The sequence below is a fragment of the Cheilinus undulatus genome, linkage group 20 (assembly GCF_018320785.1).
Source record: "Cheilinus undulatus linkage group 20, ASM1832078v1, whole genome shotgun sequence".
Lineage (NCBI taxonomy): Eukaryota > Metazoa > Chordata > Actinopteri > Labriformes > Labridae > Cheilinus > Cheilinus undulatus.
In genome coordinates this window covers 29,859,060-29,879,967 of record NC_054884.1, presented here as the reverse complement: position 1 = coordinate 29,879,967, position 20,908 = coordinate 29,859,060, and the positions used below count along the sequence as shown (strand labels likewise).

The 20,908-nt window shown below is 39.2% G+C and overlaps 1 protein-coding gene across 1 annotated transcript in view; it reads left to right on the top strand.

The window, feature by feature from the left end:
* Positions 1 to 20,908, top strand: part of ttyh2 (tweety family member 2) — a 147,336-nt gene that overhangs the window by 99,705 nt on the left and 26,723 nt on the right. Inside the window, exon 6 of the mRNA XM_041816577.1 lies at positions 15,372 to 15,444. Coding sequence (XP_041672511.1) covers positions 15,372 to 15,444 — 73 coding nt within the window. The remainder of the gene's footprint in view (positions 1 to 15,371; positions 15,445 to 20,908) is intronic.

The following is a 20,908-nucleotide window of genomic DNA, read 5'->3' as shown; positions in this document are numbered from 1 at the left end:
TTGTCTTCAGAAAAAAAATCATAGGGGCATAGAATATAAGTAAGGTGAAACCTTGAGTATAAAGACCTAAAATGTCTCGTTATCACTGGTAAACCTTTGGAAAATGTAAGGATGTACTGCATGTCCACACTTTTAAAGACTTTTTGCCAATTCACGACCCACTGGAAAGAGATCCGCGACCCACTTTTGGGTCCCTTGCCACCAGTTGAGAACTACCGGTCTAAAACTTAAGTGATATGTCCTTCTATGTTTTGCTATCTTAATCAAGTAAAACCAAGGCACAGAATTCAAAGAGTATGGATTATGTGCTTTGATTGTATGTAGGCATGTTTTAGCTGTAACATCACTCAATGCAGCGTCAGCACTTTGACCCTTTAAGAGCAGTGTGCGCCTGCCAGCTGTCTTGTTGCTATTTACTGCAGGTTTTCATATGATTTTTTTAATACCCCTTACTCCAGAAATGTCTTTACACTCCTCTTTTATAGGGTTATTGTAAATCTCACTTCCTGTTGCATGAGAGTGTGTGCATGTGTGTTTGCGAATATTGGAACTTATTTTTGGGTGAGCGTTCATGGAGGAGAGCTTTGAGACAAACAGAACATCAACTTCTGGTACTCTGAACTGTGTGTCATAAAATATTTTATTTCAGTCAGGAGAGACAAATGGATAAAAACTTATCAAAACAAATATAATGAGAATATAACTCACAAGAAGTTCTTTGGCACCTGGTGCTTGGACTCTACTGGGAGATTTCATGATTGAGTTTCTGTTCTGAGCAGCAGCAGAATAAGTCCCTCATGGAATCCAGACACTGATGGAGGTACTTGAAGGCTCTTAGAGACCAGATGGGTGAGCTGCTGACAGCTGATAATTCTGCCGTGATAGGCAATGGGGGCGGTGATGATAACCTTGCAGCGCAGATGGATTGGCCAGATTTCATGTCCGTCATCAGATAAATCCATTATACAAAGCTCCAATCTGAAAAAAATGGTACTAGATCTGATAACAGAGCAATCAGCGTCATTTAGGACAGCAGTTCTCAACTGGGGGGTTGGGACCTAAAAGTGGGTTACAGAGCACTTTTCAGTGGGTCGTAAAGGTTTTCCTGGGGGCACAAGTTCTGCCAAAAAGTACATGAAAGTCATTCCAAACATGTTTGTTTCTTTGATTTGTCATGTCTTGCACTAAAGAGGTCCAAACTGTACTATTTTTCATCAAATAAATCTAATCAGTCAAAAAATTTGGGTCCCAGTTTATCAATGAAGAGTTGATGGTGGGTCTTCAGGCTCTACCAGTTAAGAACCACTGATTTAGAGGAACAAGGCAGTGGCTACAGGCAGGATACAGTTGTACTGGAAGCTAATTGTAATGGCTAACACCAGTGTAGTGATTAGCTCAGATGTAGCTAGTAGAACAGCAGTTTTACCAGAACTGGACCAAATTTCTTTGTTAAATAAAGAGCAAAGGACAGCAATGAAAGCTTTACATGATAATATGTGTCTGCTCTTCTCCCAACCTGCTTCAGCATGAGTTTGAGATAGTTATGAAACGGGTTTAGTTGTACCGTAAGCTATGTAACGATTAGCTGAGATGTGGCGATAGTATAGTGGCTGTTGTATAATTATTGAAAGGAGCAAAAAAAAAAAAAAACACCCTGAAAGCTGTTCTTGGTGGAGAAGATGTTTTTGCACTTCTGACCTGCTCTGGCATGAGTTTTTTCCACCAACAAGCTCCACCATTCATAAACGATGGCAGCGCCTGCCTGCCGAGCTCAGGTCACCTCCAGAGCTGCGCTTGCCTACTACAGAATTTTGCCTTGTGGCTTTGATTGCCCTATAATGAATGTTACATTGTCCAATCACCTTCCGAGATTTTTTTAAAGTCTTACCTTCCCAGATGCTTTGATGAATGTGAAATATATCAATGCAATACATATATGAAACAGTTGATCTGGCATGTCAGGTTACGATGATGGGGTGTTAGAGGGATAAATAAAACACCAGCATGAAGAGAAGAGAGAATCATTTGATAGAATGATGATGATGATCATGATGATCATGATGATCATGATGTTTTTGGTTGGAAGAAGGACTCTGGTGAGACAGCTTATTTTCCAATAACAGCCTCCAAACAATGAACTCAGACAATGGCAACCGAGACAAATGACAGTGATTTTCAGTATTTTTAGTTTGTTCAGAATTTCCAGCATTTTCAGTGTTCTTCAAAGAAAGTCTCAGTTGAAAATAGTTCAACTTTTGCAACACTTTTGAGTGTTACTTCCCCCTCAACTGAAACTAAAAATGGTGTGGAACTTTCTTTTTCTACTTTGTCAACAACAATGAAGCTAATCCTCTCCCTTGCACCCAGACTTCTTTTTTTTTTCATTTGAAGGTACAATTGCAAGGTTTGGAGCTGCTGCTAAACCTGAAATGAATCCTTTTACTTTTTCTTTGTAAGGCTTTCCTTGAGTAAAGCAAATACTTAGCATACAGAGCTATCCAGAACATACTTAATGGTCAGTATAAGGGATGCAGAAGTACCACAGGATTGTGTTTCATAGCAACAGTAAGCAATGGTGAGAAGAGCTCTGAAATTGAGGTCGTGGGTGCACAAAAACCAAGCTGCAGTGGACTAAGAATCTATGGAGTAAGATGCTGTTCAAATCAATATAAATCTTAAACAATAAGATGATAAGATGCACACAGAAATGCAGTGTATTTGAAGTGTTTGACCAATACTTTTTCCAGATATGTTGGTCCACATTAGCACAATAAGACCATGAATTAAAGTGCTTTTATGCGGCATGCTTTCCTATTTATTCAATCTCCTTACAGTATATTTATCTGAAGTTCCTGTCTCTGCTCGACTTTTGTGTTTTGCAGATTCACTTCCTGCTGCAAAGGAGCGTCCATAGGGCACGAAATCCACCCAAGCCTCCATCGATGTAGCCTTCACGTCTCTCCTAATCAGTCAGTTTAGGGCGTGAGCAGTGCTAAACTTGCCCTACTAACCACAAACGCGCCCCCCTCTTCACCCTGCCACCACTCGGCTCACACAAGATGAGTCAGTGTCGAGTGTCTGCGCTCCCAAAGCGTGCTCCCTCTCCCCCTCTCTCTCTCTCTCTCTTCCAGTGGAGTGGCAGTGGTTGAAGGCTTTCGGGAGCAGATTACACTCTGGGGGCCTGCCGACTTTTTCTGCTGTTTATATTCTTGCTTGCTGTATGCCTATGCATGACACGCAGTAACAGCTTAGACAAGAAGATACGCCCACGTGTGAGAGAAGGAGAGACATCTATAGGCCTCGCTGTCAGCCGTTTTTATTTGGATTTCTCTTCGGTAGATTTTCCGTCTCTGCAGGGGCATGTTGCTGCTGATGTTTTTGTCAATTTGTTTATGCTCTGAAAACCGTAAATATATTTTTCTATACTCTTCTTTTGTTTTGGGGTGGCAGATGTATCAAAAACTGACATTTCAAAACATGAGTACATAATACAGCATCTTTATAATGGACTGCAAGCACTCTTATTGAGCGGGATACACACATTTCACTGAGGAAAATCACAGGATTGTAAAGAGAGAAGACAGAAAATGCTTGGAGGAACTAATTGGTAGATGCTGCCTCAGTACATTGATAAACAAAAAGAAAAACAGCACTTTAAGGATAAAATTCTCAAACGATTCCCAATAAAAGTGTATTCAGCCCAAAAGTGATGCACTGTTAGTCACATGGAGACAGAATCAATGAAAATATGCAAAAAAGCAGGTTTATACTGGGAAAGAGGCTAAAATGAATCATGAAACATGACTTTGAAAAATTTCTATCGCGCCCACTTTTGGACATGTTTAATTCCTCCTTTCAGGCAGAAATGCACTTGATGTTGTAAAGATAAATCCCTGCAGTGTGGTGGTTTCCTTACATTCCAAGATTGAATCAAACGGTTGACATGACCTCCATTCAACAAACAAGCATCTTAAAGATGTTCCCATTTCCTGTTTGGCAGACAGGCCTCTTCAAGCATGAACAAATCTGCATGATGATGTAGCTTACTGCAATTACATCACAAGATTATCCGTGTATTTGTGGTTTGAACAAGTGTAGAAGGATGGATGGCAGCCCGTCTTAGATATGGTTAAAGTTTTTGTCGCTGAATATTAATGAAAAGTCAGTGAACTAAAACTTGTCCTAGTGCTTTTGCAGTATTGCATATAATCAGCATATGTTGCCTCTTGAATAAATTCAACTTCCAAATAACTATATTTATTTCAAATTTCCTACCACAACCTACATTCTCTTCCCTTGAAGTTACATTTCAACTCTTACCTAAACCTTGAACACTCACTGGCCACTTTATTAGGTAGACCTGTTGAACTTCTTGTTAACACAAATACCTCATCACCCAATCACATTGCAGCAACTCAATGCATTTAGGCATGTAGATGTGGTCAAGACGACCTGCTGAAGTTCAAATCGAGCATCAGATTTGGGAAGAAAAGGGATTTAAGTGACTTTAAAAGTGGCATGGTTGTTGCTGCCAGACTGGCTGGTCTGAAATTTCAGAAACTGCTGATCTACCGGTATTTTCATGCATAACTATCTCTAAGGTTTACAAAGAATGGTCCGACAAAGGGAAAATATCCAGTCAGCACGTATTTTTTGTGGATGAAAATGCCTTGTTGATGTCGGAGGAGAATGGGTAGACTGGTTTGAGATGATAAAATGCAACAGTAACTCAAATAGCCAACTTTTACAAACAAGGTTTACATTGGTTTACGCTGCTTACAGTGCATAATATAAATTTCATAATCCTTGTGTATGGAGATGACATGTTGTTTCATATCTGGACTGTAGGCTTAGCAATTCAGCTAACACCTTGCACAGAGATTTTAACCCTTGCTGAGGTCTAGACTAACCCTGTCTCTCCCCCCAGTATTCCCAGTCTGTTTTAATTTCTTGTGTTGATTATAGGCAAAATTACCTAAAACAATCTCAAAATGAAAACAGATTTAGTGAATTAGCAGGAGTATTGGACCTCCATCTATCTTTAAATCCAGCTAATGGCATTTTGCGTAGTCATAAAATCAGAAGACAAATGTTTTCAAGTCAGTCATCGAGGAGTGTAGTACTGAAAAAATCTGAACAAAACTTTAGAGTGATGTCAGAGTTTATAGTTACCTCCTGTGAATATGTGACCAGCTGACAAACAAGTAACAAGTCAAACCAAAAAGCCAAATCCCTCATTATTTCAGTAAAGTTCATGCTCCTGGCACCAGAAACTCTGCACATCAAAGACACAGTCAATCACAAAGTTCTTCTTCTTCTAGATTAAAAATAGTCCATTTTAATGAGTTGTTATCTGAGGTAGTTCACCTTCAAAGTTCAGTGTTCTTTGAAATGACAATCACATTGCTGGATCAGAAGTGAGTCATCCCTGGAGGAGATTTTGACATTACAGTTGCTCATATTCAAAGTATTCAGTATGAAGGTATCTGTGGAGGTAAACAGTCAAATAAAACATATAACATATAAATAAAGCAACTAATAACAAAAGTGCAAAATATTGAAGAAGAAAAGTAGGGATGGCCTACTTTAGATTGTTATAGATTCTATACTGTTCATGTTTAGTGCTTTTATATAGCAGCTGGTTTAGCAGTTGGTCAGTCTGCTCAGCTTTGCAGTGTACCAGAACCTCCTACAGGTGGCAGTGTAACCTGAAAAAGGAGCATTGGAGTCATCCTTATTTAGAAACATGCTTTTACTTAGTTCATAAGAACAGTTCAACAGTCTCAGGGGCAATGCAACAAGTACATCAAAGTGAGGAAGAATGAACCACACTATGTGATCATTTATTCAGTTAAAAGAGTCAAATGGCACCATTTTTAAAAATGAAAAAATGTGCCTATTCCATACAACAGATCAAATGATCTAATAAATAAAAGGAAATAGGATAAGATCAAAGGTTTAAGTCCAATAAGTCTGGGAAACCCAGACCTGTGGATTTATGGTGTCCCAGAGGGAAGTGTACTTGCACCCTTGTAGTTTAAACAATAGTAGATGTATGTAGCTTTACAAACAAATTTCACCTCCAAACGACTGTATTTATTCAGGTTCCTTACTTAACCCCACATTTTCTTTTCTTTAAGTTATATTTGAATTAGGCTGTCAAAGATTGAATAATATAATATAATAAATTGCAATTAATCTCGGGATTTCAGTAGTTAATCACGATTAAAAGCACCCTTTTTGTTACATTTTAAGTTAATTAACTTCCTTTTTAAATACAAACCAGCTTCCATAGTTAGATTGAAGATTATAATACAAACTTAACCACAGACAAAATGAATTTGCTATGGATTTTAAAGGATATAAGATGACAGCAAAAAGTGAATATTTGATAACACATGGTTCGATGACTTGTCCACTGAGCTGTATGTGAGTTTTTTTAAAGTAAAATGAGATGTTAAGGATTGTTGGTGGACTTAATTTAGTTCACTGTGGCTGTAGTGAGTCACTGGTATGGCTTTTAAAAGTGTGTTAAAGGGAGATAGCATGCAATTTATCAAGATTTAAAAAATTCATGCATCAACCCATCTGATGTTGGTGCACTCACTGTCGCATTTTCAAATCATTTTTGCAGTTTTATCAATATATATGTCATTTTCACCATTACCATTTTTGCAGGAGAGGTCAGTTGAGAGACCGGAGCGAGGGGAAGAATTAGATCTGTTGATCTCTGATTATAGCAAAGCGAAGCTGACGTCATTATTCATTATACACGTTTGAGTCATTTGGTGAGAATAGAATGGCAGACAACATTTACGCTTAAAAAACAATATGAGTGAATTTCATTTTAGACATGTTTTCTGCACTCACTTTTTATTTTATTTATATATTCCACTACTTTTTTTAAGCTAAGATTTCGGTAAACCTATTTCAAGCACCAGAACAATCTGCTGAAGGTGTGTTTTCACAAGAAATTCAGAAAAAAAAGTTCAAAGATCTGATTTCAAACTTCAGTATTTGTGCTAAAATAACTCTTTACACAGTCTTCTAGGATAGGAAATTGGCCTCAATATGCATACAGCTGAGATTGGCCTGAAAATTTTTACGTAAAACACTTTGGTGTTGTGTTAGTTGCAAGTACCTCAAAATGGTCAATTGAAAAAAAATAATGTTCAAAATAAAGCTTATGGTGGACTTTGATTAATCATGATTAACTCAATTAATCTTGACAGCCCTAATTTGAACACATCATGGTGAGGTCTTATTTACTTCTGCTTAAGAGTCATTTTCCTTCCAGGCCCAGGTGACTGGCGTGAAGGTGAGCCTACCCAGAGTGTCTCCTGCCATGAAAACCAGTCCCTTTTTTACTCTCTTTTCTTAGCTATACCTTTTAGGTTCCAGTTAGTAGATTATTATATACCTAGGGTTAGCTTGTAACATAGTCCAGACCTGTGCATTTATGGTTAGCCACAGGGAATTGTACTCAGGCCTTTGTAGTTTTGCATAGTATCGTTTTTGACTCTCTGCATGTTATGCGAAGTGCATAATCCTGTTAGAGATGAAATGCTGCCTAAAATTTATGTTATCTGGACTGAAGTTTAAGCATGCACCTCGTGCAGAGGGTGTAACCCTCTCTGCAGCATCCCCAAGTCTATAACAACCCTAAAAAACCACAGTCTTTCAGGTGAACACATCACAGTAGTAGAAGGATTAGTTCTGATCTGCTAATCAGTATTGGGCAAAAATGATCAGTTATAGCTCAATCAGAGCATCTCTAAAGCTAAGAACAGGAAGTTCAACATTGAAAAGAAGCCATGATTCAGACATGGAGCAACACTGTAATTATTCTGTCTTGCTGATTGGCTGTTTTTCTCCACAGCAGTGGTTCAGCTTTGAAGATCACATCGCTTTAATTTTCTCAGTTTGATACAAATGATGTTATTATAGTTTTCACAATGAATGTAGTGATGCCTCAACATTGTTTATGCTTTTGAAAAGCAGTTAAATGAAAGAGTCCTGCTCCACAGTTAGCAAGAAAATCTCTTCCCACACTGACTTAAATCAGACTGACTTGGCTTCATCTTCTGCTGGAGTCATCTGCCCTGCTCATTGGCCTCTGCAGCTCCTTCCACTTGATTTGCTCTGCATTACGTTTACACCCGATTTCCTGCTTCTCCTTTTAGCTCAGCGAGTCCCCCCTCTGCCCACCAGAGCACAAAACTGAATACAGTCTCGCTTGGTTTGGATGTGACCTGCTGGCACCGAGGCGACCCTGTAAGGCTATTTCTCCCACTCACCAAGTCACCCAGCGTCGTTGTTTGCTCACACAGTCCGGTATCACGCGCCCTGAAACCACAAACTGTCAAATTGGCATGACTTGGAGGACACAAACCAGTAGCTGCCAAAGTCTTTGGCTTAGAACCAAAGCAATTTGTGCATTGTGCTCCTCGCCGCTGCCTCAGTGAGGACACAAACTTTGACCAATTACACCAAGGAGGGAGTTTTATTTCTCAGCTTGTGCAATGAAGTGAACATGTTCAAGAATTCCATTAAAATAAACCAGAGTAAAGTGTGAATACATAAACAGAATTTCTTGTTATTATTTTGTAATTCCCTTATTTGTCTCAGAAATCCTGACAAATGATGTAATCAGGATCTGAAATTAACACTCACAAAGCGCCAAATGGGAGCAGATTTTCCATGTGAGTAAATCTTGCATGTGTGTTCTCCACAACCATGGCTGGGTAAATGTTTGTACAAAGACAACTCTGAGTTCTACAATGTGTTGGTGTAGCTGCAGCTTCTGTCTCCTTCGTCCCCTCTGTATGAATGCCAGAGCTTTTTGGGGCAGGCTGATGCAAACAAACAAACACTGATGCAACCCCATTTATATTACAGGACATCTACTATTGTCCTGCAACTGGTAAGCATTTATAATAGGCTAAGTAGCAAGTATGTATTACATACTGTGTATTCAAGCAAGGTGCATGCATTTGCAGTCGAGACACTATGAGTTGTATTCAGGCTTGAACTGATTTAAAGTTGAATTTAAAGTATTGTAAAGGTTTTCAATTCAGCAGATTTTGCTCTGACTCTTTCTCTAAGTATGTACTCAGAATAATACTTAATCATATCAGTGAAAAAAAGTAATCTATTTATTGGGATGGTTCAAAATATGCACTTGAATCAACAACATGTAACTTGGTTCGCAGTCTTCATTCCTGTTCCTCCCTGATGTGCTTGATAGGGTTGAGGTCAGGGCTCTGTGCGGGCCAATCAAGTTCTTCCACACTGAACTCATCAAACTGTGTCTTTATAGTCCTTGGGGCACAGTCATGTTAAAGTAGAAAAGGGTCTTCCCCAAACTGTTGCAACAAAGTTGGAAGCATAGCATTATCCAAAATGTCTTGGTATGCTGAAGCATTAAAATTGCCCTTCACTGAAGATAAGGGGCCTAGACCAAACCCTGAAAAACAGCCCCATACCATTATCTCTTCCCCACCAAACTTTACAGCTGGCACAATGCGGTCAGGCAGGGAACGTCCCCCTGGCATACACCAAACCCAGACTCACCCATCTGAATGCCAGCCAGAGAAGTGTGATCTGTCATGCTACAGAACATGAATCAACTGCTCCACAGTCCAGTGCCGGTGTGCTTTACACCACTCAATCCAACGCTGGGCATTGGACTTGGTGATACGAGGCTTGCATGCAGCTGCTTGGCCATGGAAAGACATTCCATGAAGCTCCAGCCGCACAGTTTTTGTGTTTACATTAATGCCAGTGGAAGTTCAGCACTCTTTAACTATGGACGCACCATGCGCCTTACATGGTCTTCTGCTTCCTGGCTAAGTTGCTGTTGTTCCTAAATGCTTCCACTTTCTAATATAATCAGTCACAGTTCATGAACCGGCTTACTGTAAAAAGTGGTATCTGTCACAGTACCACACTTGAAGTTACTGAGTTCTTCAGAATGACCCATTTTGTATCACAAATGGAGACTGCATGGCTAGGAGCTTGATTTTATACACCTGAGGCAACAGGTCTTATTAAAACAACTGAATTCAATAATTAGCAGGTGTGACCAAATACTTTAGTCCATATAGTGTATGTGTTATCAGTGGCTCAGTTAAGAAAAAAGCCAAAAGGCAGCAGACGCTGAAAGCAATTATACTGAATTATAGTGGGTTTCTTCAGACACCAGGACGTTTGGAGTTGGACAAGAGTCATGCAGTATGCACGCTGTGTAAAAATAAGGTATAATACTGAAGCAAGCCTCCATCTTTAGCCTGTGGAACAACAGCTAGTTTCGCTAAACCCATCTGCTGTGCCCTCCCAATCAACACTGTATGGCGCTTTAATTTTCTTTAACTCCTAAACAGGATCAGAAGATCATAAGCAGCACTTTGGTGCATAGTCGACAACAATGACGTCGTGCAGCTGCTTATTGAGCACTGTCATGCTGTTTAATCTCCAGTCTTCAGTTCACTGCAAAAACTGAGGCTTATTTTATGCACATGTAAAGCAAAAAAAAACCTTGCAAATACAAATGGGATTTTTGTAAAGTAAAGCTAAAATATTACTGTTTATCAAAAACAACAGCAAGAGAGACAACCAGTCAAGCTTGCAATAAATTGAAATCATGTTGCGGCTGAAAGAGCTTGACTGTACAAAGGTACATGTTTACGTATAAAATTTTATCAGCATAATACTGAACATTACATTTTTGTATTGTTTCAACAATGACTCTAACATGCAATGCAAATACAAGAAGCCCCAAGATAGAACCCTGAGGTATACTTGTGTTAATTACGACAAAGGGTGCTTAACTGTGTCCTGCTTGCAAACCATTAAACCATACTTGTACAAAATCTGTCAATAGTACTGTACCTTTAATTTCAACATGGTTCTTTTGCGTCTTACAACAACTTTGAAATCTTCTGATTCTCAACGGATGTTGTCTAAGATCAGGGGGCCTCAAAGTACCAGACAGAATTCCTCCATACTGTTGCTTTAAGACAAAGAATTAGCAAAAGTGATGCACAAAAACTTTCTTGGTATGTTACGCTGTCCTCAGAAAAGAAACTGACACATTTCTTTGTATCTGTGTATGCAGATGATATTGCGGTAAACATCACTGAAGCAGTAAGACTGCAGAACATTTGCATCTGTTCTGCTTTTTTGATTTTAAATCCAGACAAGGACTTAGTGCAGCAGCCTTGCTCTCTTTGCTATCTGTCTCTCAGTGAAGTGTCAGGGCCTATGAGGGCTCTGTATCTGAGAGAGCAAGGGAATGAGACAGACTACAAGAGCAGATAAAGAAAGAAGCGGGAGGCAGAGAAGAGATAGGGGAGAGAGGTGAGGGATAAGAGGTAGGGAGAGGATTAAAAAAATGATAAATGGCAAGTGGTGGCATGTAGGTTCAATGTAGGGAGCTCGATATCCTCTTAGCACTTTACGAATTGAGTTAGCCACATAGATGGAGAGCGGTGAAAGATAGCGTGATGAAAAGGCCTGGACATGCAGATTATAATGAAACACATGCTGTAAGGGGACTATTGGAAAACTGCCACAGTCGTCAAATCATCAGGAGTTTATTGGATTTTCTGGAGAGTATTTCACCAAACAAGAGTGGATGTTTGATAAGACCAGAGTTCATCTTTTAATGGGTTTTGATTATCTGTCATTGTCCTTTTGTACACATAGATCTAGATCTCCTGCATGCTGAAACCATCACCCAAATCTCCCCATCTCTCCCCCTTTACTATCATATGTCTCTGATGTCATTTACAGACACTATGAGATCATCAGGGTGGGAACTAACAGTTAAAATAAACCACATGTTTTGGTCCTCATGGGTGCAGATAACAGTCATCCACCCGGGAGGCCGTAATCCAATGTAGCGCCAGCAGATCATGTGTGCTCTAATGCTTGTTCATCAGCTCATGAAGCCACAGGGCTGCAGCTGTACGAGGCTAAAAAATCAACCTCAGCAGGAGAAAAAAACATGACCTTGGACCTCTTCTGTTGATCACAGAGCACTAAGATCACCATTCCTTGACCTCAGGGCGCATTCTTAATAGCAGAAGTTGTTTTGGAAATAACCCATCTTAAGTCCGTTTACTCCCTCTGTGGAATCCTGTCAACAAAATTAATCGAATTCCACTTCTAAGCTTCACTTTTGGGATTTTTAAGACATTTTGAGTCTGTCTGTCTAATAGATTTTCTCTGATTCTTGCAGCAAGTTAATGAAGAATACACCAGTATATTGGCTGGTATCAATACTCTTGATATTCCCAGGCCCACTGGCAAAAAATAAGGTGTGAATTGATGTCAGGTGCCAATGTGTCCGATTTTTACAGTGTATATGACATGGACATTGTCTCCATGACATCACCCATTGTTTTTGGAGAGCAGTTTTGAAGCTGAATGAAGGTACTTACCGTATTAGAAATGCTGACGCGACCCAGGTTTGCCTGGAGGCAAAGAAGTGGAGCTGAGATGAGCCTTAAGCCTCCTGACAACCACCCCCAAGGAGCTCAATCAACTCAGCAACACCTCTTATTAAGTATATATCTTACACTTAATATGTTTAAAAAAAAAAATTCATCCTTTGTGCAGTGTGTACTGATAAAGGCATGAGCTACCCAGGCTTAATTCATTTTCTGAACAAGGTAATAAACATGTTTATTACTGCTATCAAAATAAGCATTTTATTATGGATGTCAAGGGGACTCCAAGAACTTTTGCTTCCAGCCTCCAGTGGACACTGGAGGAACTGCAGCTTTTTGCACTTCTGCATTAGATTTTTAATTTTTCAAAACTGTTGTGTTTTATCACTTTAACACTGGCAAGCATTTTTATCCAACTGCTGATTCTGAAAAGAGTGTTTTCATTAGATGATGGTGACGTTTAGCACTAAAGCAAGCTAAGCTAAAGGCAAGAAAATGTGACGAGTTATATCTTGCCTTCAGCTCTGCCTGTACAACGATGTGACATTCATTTTGCTATGGCCCACTAGTGTGACAGTTTTTCTGCTGTTGCCTCAATCAGGACAGTTCAGAGCTGTGCATTGAAAATGAGCAAAGAGAGGCAGTTTCAACCTGGAATCTTTTTATTGCAGCTGCATTTTGGTATTTTTTGCAGACTGCATTTGAGATAAATTCCAAAATTGTTTGATTTTGTTGGAAAAAGGCATGACAGTGTGCTTAGAGTCTACCAGTATATGTTTTTGTATGCAGTGTGATGAGTAGAGGGGGGTTGAATTTTTTTAAAGGGAACATATTATGCAAGAATCACTTTTTCAGGCTTTTTTGACAAAAATATGTGCCACTGGACTGTCCACAATCCGCCCAACAATTGAGAATTTTCTGAATAAGAATGTTCTTATTCAGAAACTGTATGCTAAAACAAGCCGTTCTCAGATTTTCCCCTCATGATGTCATGTGGGGTGTTAGCCCCGCCCCCAGACTTGGATGGCCCTCCCCGCTTGTAAGGAAGTTCCGCCCTCCTCTCCTGGTGATCAGGAGAGCCACGTTCATTTCCTGAGAGGGGTGGAGTCAGACAGCTCAGTAATATTTAAAGCCACAGACAGAAATGGCTCGTTCTGAGCTGGGCTGAAACAGAGGGGTTTTTAGACATACAAAAATCCTGTACTGGAGTGTTTTTTCAGCAACAGACTTCACAGGCATGTTTTGGGGACCTCTGAGACCAATATAAACTTGTCTTAAAGGGGTGAAATATGTCCCCTTTATGTGCTAAAGAGAGGCCCCAGAGAAAAAAGTTTGGGAACCACTAAATAATTGATCATCATGGGAAATAGATCATTCCCAGAGTTAAAAATTGTGCAAAACCCATTGATGGCAAAATTATATGCGAGCATCTTGCTCACAAAAGCAGATGCAAATCCCTGTCCATCTCTGAGTTTCTTCCACTTTGTCTTCAAATATTTACCAAAGCCTGTCAAAGAGTCTTTTTTTTTTTTTTTTTGAAACGCACATCCCTGGTGGTTATGTTGCTTAATGTTTATGCGTAAGTCCTTTGTACATGGGTTCTGGGTTTGAATCTGACCTTGGTTCTTTCATGTTAACCCACTCTCACCAGCCAACATTTCCTGTCTCTCTGTAGCTGTCCCATCCAAGGGCAAAAATGGCCCAAAAATAGCTTTAAAAAGGACATCTTTGTGTATTTGGGACACCTGTGTCCCAGTAGGTAGAGTCAGTCATCTTGGACTGGTCTTGGGTTTGATCATGGACTCCTACATGTTGGTGTGTCTTTAGACAAGATACTGAACCTCAATTTGTGAATGCGTATGAGTTAATACTGATTTTAATGAATATGGGAAAAAAATAATCAAAGCACACAAGAGATCAAAATATGTGTCTTTTATATCAACTGTCACCTTTTTTTTCTTCTTATGGCTGAGCTTATTTTCAATACAAAATCAGTGCTGTTCAGATTCACAGGACATCTGTACATTTTTTCATGTTTTGTAGTAATTTTCTTTGAGTAAATGGAAATGTAGAGTATTTATGCATAGTTTTATAGATAAGAGGAAGTCAGATTTCATCATTTAGCAACAAAAGACACTGGTAAGAAGCACTCTGAAATTAAGATTATGGGTGCACAAAAAGTGGCAGCTGTGGGCACAACCCTAAGATGGGTACTTGGGAGAGGAATAAAGCAAAAGTTGCCAGCAAAAAAAGACTGACACGGTCATTTTTCCCAAGTGTAACCAACATATTTGCTGTATTAAGACAGCTGGAGTTTGCTGGAGTTTCATACCAAACTTTAGAATTCTATTACCATGACTCTGTTACACAAGATCAACACTGATTTTGTCCACTGATTTTTGTGTTACAGCCACAAAGTGATGCATCCAATCAGCAGGCAACCTGTGTCTGTTCCATTCAGTCCAATGGCTTCATTGGCAGGAGTGTTTCTTAACACAATTTTGCCAAAGCACATTTTCATCAAGTGTTTGGACCATTCATTGAGAAAAACAACCTCAGCAACATTGGGTTGATGAATGTTGAAGCCGTCCCACTGAACTTAGAAAATAAACTTCATGTCTTGTTTACTTGATATTTCTTTGTGCTCCAAGTTTAAACGACAAACCCGAGTTTCTGTGCCAGTTTTCTAATGATGTGATTTATAATCGATTCAAATTACCCTAAAAAACCTACTCCAGAGCGGTACAACTGATGCACATTATCAATCATTGTGTTTGAAATGAAAGGCTTTAATTCATGTGGATAGATGGCTGGCACTATGGAGCCATCATTCTGTGGTTGTTGAGGTTTCACTTAATCTTCATTCAGTGATTGATTATTGTCGTCCTGTAAACCTGCGGCTGCTCTCTGTCCCTGCAGGATGATGGTGTTTGGAGTGCTGACGCTGATCCTGAGCTGGACGTCTCTGGGAGCCGACCTGGCTACCGCTGTGGTGAGCTGCTTGGCTTCTTCATACTTTGTCAGTTTGTCCCCCAATAAAAGCCCGTCTGTAATCAGTTCTTGTCATAGATGTCAGTGGTGATGAATTGCTTTAACTATACGCACAGTGCACTTGAAAAATGTCTTCATGAGGGGATGATTATGCACTGCTGCATATTTGCTTACATCCATACACCTGCACATGAGAACTAATGTATTAAAAATTTGCTGTGTTGCACTTTGTTGCATTTACATTGAGCCTTTTTTACTGAAATTATCGCATACATTCACTGCATCCCTGCTAATTTAGCTTCCTTGTTTTATTTCGCTCTTCAACCATATTGAGCTTTTTCCATGCAAAATGGATTTTTAATATAACATTATCTTTAAAGTTTAAGCATGACATCACTGCCCAATCCCAGTTTACTTTGCTGTTTGCTTATTTTTCTCCTCATATGACTTGAGTTGATGCTGTCACTCGAAATTAGCAAAAATCTTAAAATGATTATAAGAATTAAAAGCTCCAAAATACTGGAGACTGAGACAAATTTCCCCAAAGTTTATCCTACCCTATCATATTATATATTGTATAGTTTCATATAGTTTGTACTGCGTTGCCTTGAGTCACATTGCATCATATCATTTCATATCTTTTCTTATTGTATCGTATATTAACCTTCTTTTTGCCAGAAGTTGTTTAGCCAGTAACTTAGTCATAAATTGGAGAGACTTTTTTCCCTTTGTAGCATACCATTTACCGTTCCACTGACACTATCCATGCCCTCGTAGCTCTTCTGTTGGCTTTTCTAATGAGCCTGGAACTTAGTTGACTTTTGGGGGTCTTAAAGATTAAATCCGCACCAGCATCTCTGATATTGAACATCTTTTTATCGATTTTTCAATCAATTTTTTGGTCATTTCCGCTGCTAGCGGCTAATGCTATTCAACATATTTTAACATGGGCTGTGACAACCAATGGCAGGCTGTTCTGTCGTCATGTCATGCTCTGCCAAGCTGCACATGTCTTTACTCTCAAAATGTCTGAATATCTCAGAAAAGAGAGAAAGAGAGACGAGAGACAGAAAGCCTGTGATGTGGCCCTCTGTGTCACTGTAGACAGTAACTGCTTTGAATGATAGTCTTAGTCATTATTGTTTACTGTGTTTATCACATTAAAACCTTTGAGTTGTATTTCCGTTTAGTTTTTTTATTTTGTCTTTATGGTCCTATAACTTTTTTAATTGACATTACTGCAGCACACATATTCTTAAAGCCCAGGTTGTCCTGAAAAAAGGATGGTTAGAGCTTGACTGTTTACAACAGGGTTGATGTTTTAGAAGCTTTTTGGGACGATAAATCCAGACGAGACACAATGGTTAGAAATCTTCATATCATATATCGTATTATATCATATCAGATTGGATCACATCACATCACAGCTCATCTTATAGCATTGTATCCTATCATATCTCATTGTAGGGTTTGTATAGTGTCCTATTGTATTGTATTGGATTATATTGTATCTTATCAATTGCATCTAAAACTTAAAAAAATAACATAACCTCTTCCTTTTACAGTCCCTTAATTATCAGATTATTATAGCAGTATAGCATTTTATCACTATTACGGCAGTATTGGGGAATTAAGGAGTAATAGCACCACTAACAGGGAGGTAATTACATTGAAAGTACACTTTTTATTCTTTTTTTGAGATGAATGAATTATTACTGAGTAACTCTATGGACAACTGCGATATTTCTTGGAATTACTATTTACATTTTTAGATATAGAGTACTGTGCAGACCCCTTCATAACCCTCACACTGATTACACATATGTTAACTGCCATTTGTGCCCCTGATTGCTCTGTTTTAAACTCTTCATCCTAAACGGAAGCTCTTGTCTAATTGAGTGTGGCTTCTTAATTTTTGCAATCCTTTGAACAGTCAAACAAGAAGCCCTCTGCTCTTTTTGAGGTCATGGTCAGGTTCACATTCATGTTTTCTGGCAGATGAATTCCTCACCCTTTTGTCGGAAAAAATTATTTTGTCTTGTCCTTAAACTCTGCATGCTTTGTTATCAGATGGCGCTTTAGCTTAGTGGGCTTCATGGCTTGATATGAAGACACAAAACACATCAGTCTTCCATCGCTGTTCTCAATAAAACCAAACTCGAGATAACTGGCATCAGATTTTCTCAGTTTTGCCGGTTTGGGCCTAGAATTAATTGATGAAGTGGACTCGTTTAGATATTTAACCATTGTTGCTGGAACCGGCACACCAAATGCGTGGCCCAGAGCTGACTTATGTGGGAGTCATTGGTTTAGTATAGTTGTTTTATGGTGCTGTGGCCCCTGTATGGTTTTGGGTTTCTTGCTTTTAATTACATGGCATTACTTTAATAATTGTTTTTGAATTATTTCGTGGACTCCCAAGCTGTGGCTCACAGACCCCCAGGGGGTCCCTGGACCCCAGTTTCAGAACCACTGCTTTAGGGCAGCGTAAGGGGATGATGTACCCTCAGTGCAAGATGACTACTTGATTGTCTACTGCAACACCTCCCTAGCTCTTCTCACCTTAAACTCTTTTTCTAAGGACTTGAGTGGCAGCTGCAGTTTGTTGCGGTGTCCATAGAGGGGGTGCTACTTTGGCTTCTCTGAAGTCCCAGTCATCTTTTGAGATGGGTGCTGACCTTCCTCTCAAAGGTCTCAAGTGTCAAGATTGGCATTTCATAGATGAGGAGAGGCCACAGGAAAAAAATACAATCTCAGCTATTATATATCTCAAAGTACTGAAAACGTACATGTTTCTTTATAGGACAGATGAATAGTGAATCTATCAAAATTTGCAGGCAAAATCCTGCACACTCTAGATGTCACAAATGCACTGCCATGTTTTGGTACTGGAAAATCACCAGTTTGGAATTTTTGCAGTTGTTGGTAGATAAAAATAACGTATTACCCCTGTATTGGCTGCTTAGATCTTTCTTTCGCTGCATTGACACTAAAAATGTAACAGTATTGTTTGATATTTACTAGAATAATAAAGAAGTTTAATATTTAGGTACAGCAACAATCCAGTGTCACACAGCACAGCACTAAAAATAGATCAGAGAAAGAGCAAGATAATCAGAGAATCCAAACCCTCACCTCATCAGCATCATTATTCAGCCTGAATATCATTTTCAAGGATTACAAAAAGGAATTGAGTCGCAGCTTTCAACACCTTTCAGGCAAAATGGATGAATTATTTCAGTTTTTTTTTCTGTTATGTTCCTACACAAAAAAGCCAAACAAGCGTAAAAATGACCCGGAGTGCAACAATTAGAGTAAGATAGGAAAATGGAGAGATATATTACAAAGAATGAAGATTGGAGAGATGAGCGCTGGTGTTTGACTCACCTGCCTCAGGCGTCTCTCCGTGTTCGTGTGCTCTGTTTTGTCTGGGGTTTGTTGTTGGATGTAGTGTTTTGTCTCGGGGGCTGTAGAGGATTGTTAGCATGCTGGTGAATTTAAGTCGTCGTTAATTAGTATCGAGTGGGAAACAGCAGGAGGTGCCATCAGTGATAAAATATTAGACGCAGGTTTTCCCTTTTCATCTAGAAGTGTCCTCTACAAGACTCCTCTCTCTGTGGTCTACACGTGTTCGATCGATGGGACAGAGGTCTGCTGGGGATTCCTCGTGATGCCAATGTGAGGACACGCAGAAGGCTTGGAACTGAAAGAAGCACACAGTGTTCAAAGTGCCACACAAAACAGAGCTTTTAAAAAACATAGAGAAGATTTGCACTTCAATAAGGCTGCAGCACTCTGAGGTACAGGATGTGCTGGAGGAGACATTATAGAAGAAGGATACCACTATAGGAAAGAAGTTCTTCTTTCTCTGGAGAGCATGAATATTCAACAGAAATGTGACTGCGACCCACTTATTAATATAGAACTTACAAAACCAAATGGAGTCTCAGTGACGCTCACCAGTGGTTTCTGATAAAGCAGAGTAATGGTGACTATCATACTGAAATGCTGACTCTACCAGAGGTTTGGTCAATCTAGAAACAATCAGAGAGGTGGAAATAGTAACAATAACAGGACCCACTTGTTCCAGCTCATGATGTACAATCCCCAAACATAAATTCCATCCAGACAGCCTGCAACATAACCTTTTTCTGTCAGCATCTGGATGTAAAGAAAACTTTTAGGGACCAGGAGTCACTCCTGTCTTTCTCTGCTGCTCTATATCTGTCTTCAACAGACACAAACATTAACATATGCATTTTAATGAGATGATAAAGGGATTAAATAAAATTTATTTGCCGACCAGAGAGTAAAACAGGCAGCGAGGGTACAGGCCATGATAGAGGTCGGAGGAGAGACACTGAAACAAAGTTGCCTACCCTCCAGCACATCTGTATTGAGTCCTTGATGTTTTTCTAAGTCTTTTAGAGCATTGATTCTTATCTGGACTAGCCTTGAGACCCACCATCTGTTCCATAATGACAAATCATGACCCAAATTTTGTCATATGATTGGCAATCAATCAGATTAATTTAATAAAAGTGGGTTTTGTTTGGATAGAAATGTGATAAATCAAAGAGACTGAAGAAGAAAAAGCATATAATATGAAGACTAAAGAGTAAAATTTATATGAAAGTATCATAGAAGTTTTCTGAAAGTTTCTAGGGAAAAATCCCAGATGACATCCATAAAAAACTTTCTTGGGAAATTCCCCAAATACTTACTTTGGAAATATCCTGAAAGTCCCTTGCTGGAAAAGTCTCAAAGAAGAACGCCAAATGCACCTAAAAAAAAGTAGATATGGGACAACAAAAGGTTGGAAAAGTCAGTGCTACTATTGAAAAACAGCTTTTGCAGGTAATCAGGGTAATTGTTAAGAGGTCAGTAACTTGACAGGGTATAAAAGGAACATTTTAGAGAGGAAGGGTCTCTCAGAAGTAATGATGGGCAAAAGTTCAACATTCTGTGAAAACCTGCATCCAAAAATTGTGGGAAATTTTCAGAAAATTGCTCCTCAACTTAAAATTGCAAAGTTTTGGATATCACACTGTCTATAAAACATTATAGTGTTAAAGATTCAGAGAATCTGGAGAAATCCCCGTGTGCAAAGATGCACTGCAATGCATTAAAAACAGGCATGATTCTGTGCTCAGGGATGCTTACATAAAAATATCGTCTACACAGTTCACAGTGCATCTGTGAATGCAAGTTAAAGCTGTATCATGCAAAGGAGAAGCCATTATGTTAACATGATCCATAATCTGTTGGCCAAAGCTCTTTAAAATCCAAGATCTCTTGGCCAAATGACCTGAGGCAAAATGGAAAACTGTTCTGTGGTCAGATGAATCCAAATTTGAAATTCTTTTCTGAAACATGGATGCCAGGTCCTGCAAACTAAAGAGGAGAGGGACCATCAAGCTTGTTATCAGCTCACAGTTCAAAAGCATGCATCTCCAATGGTACGG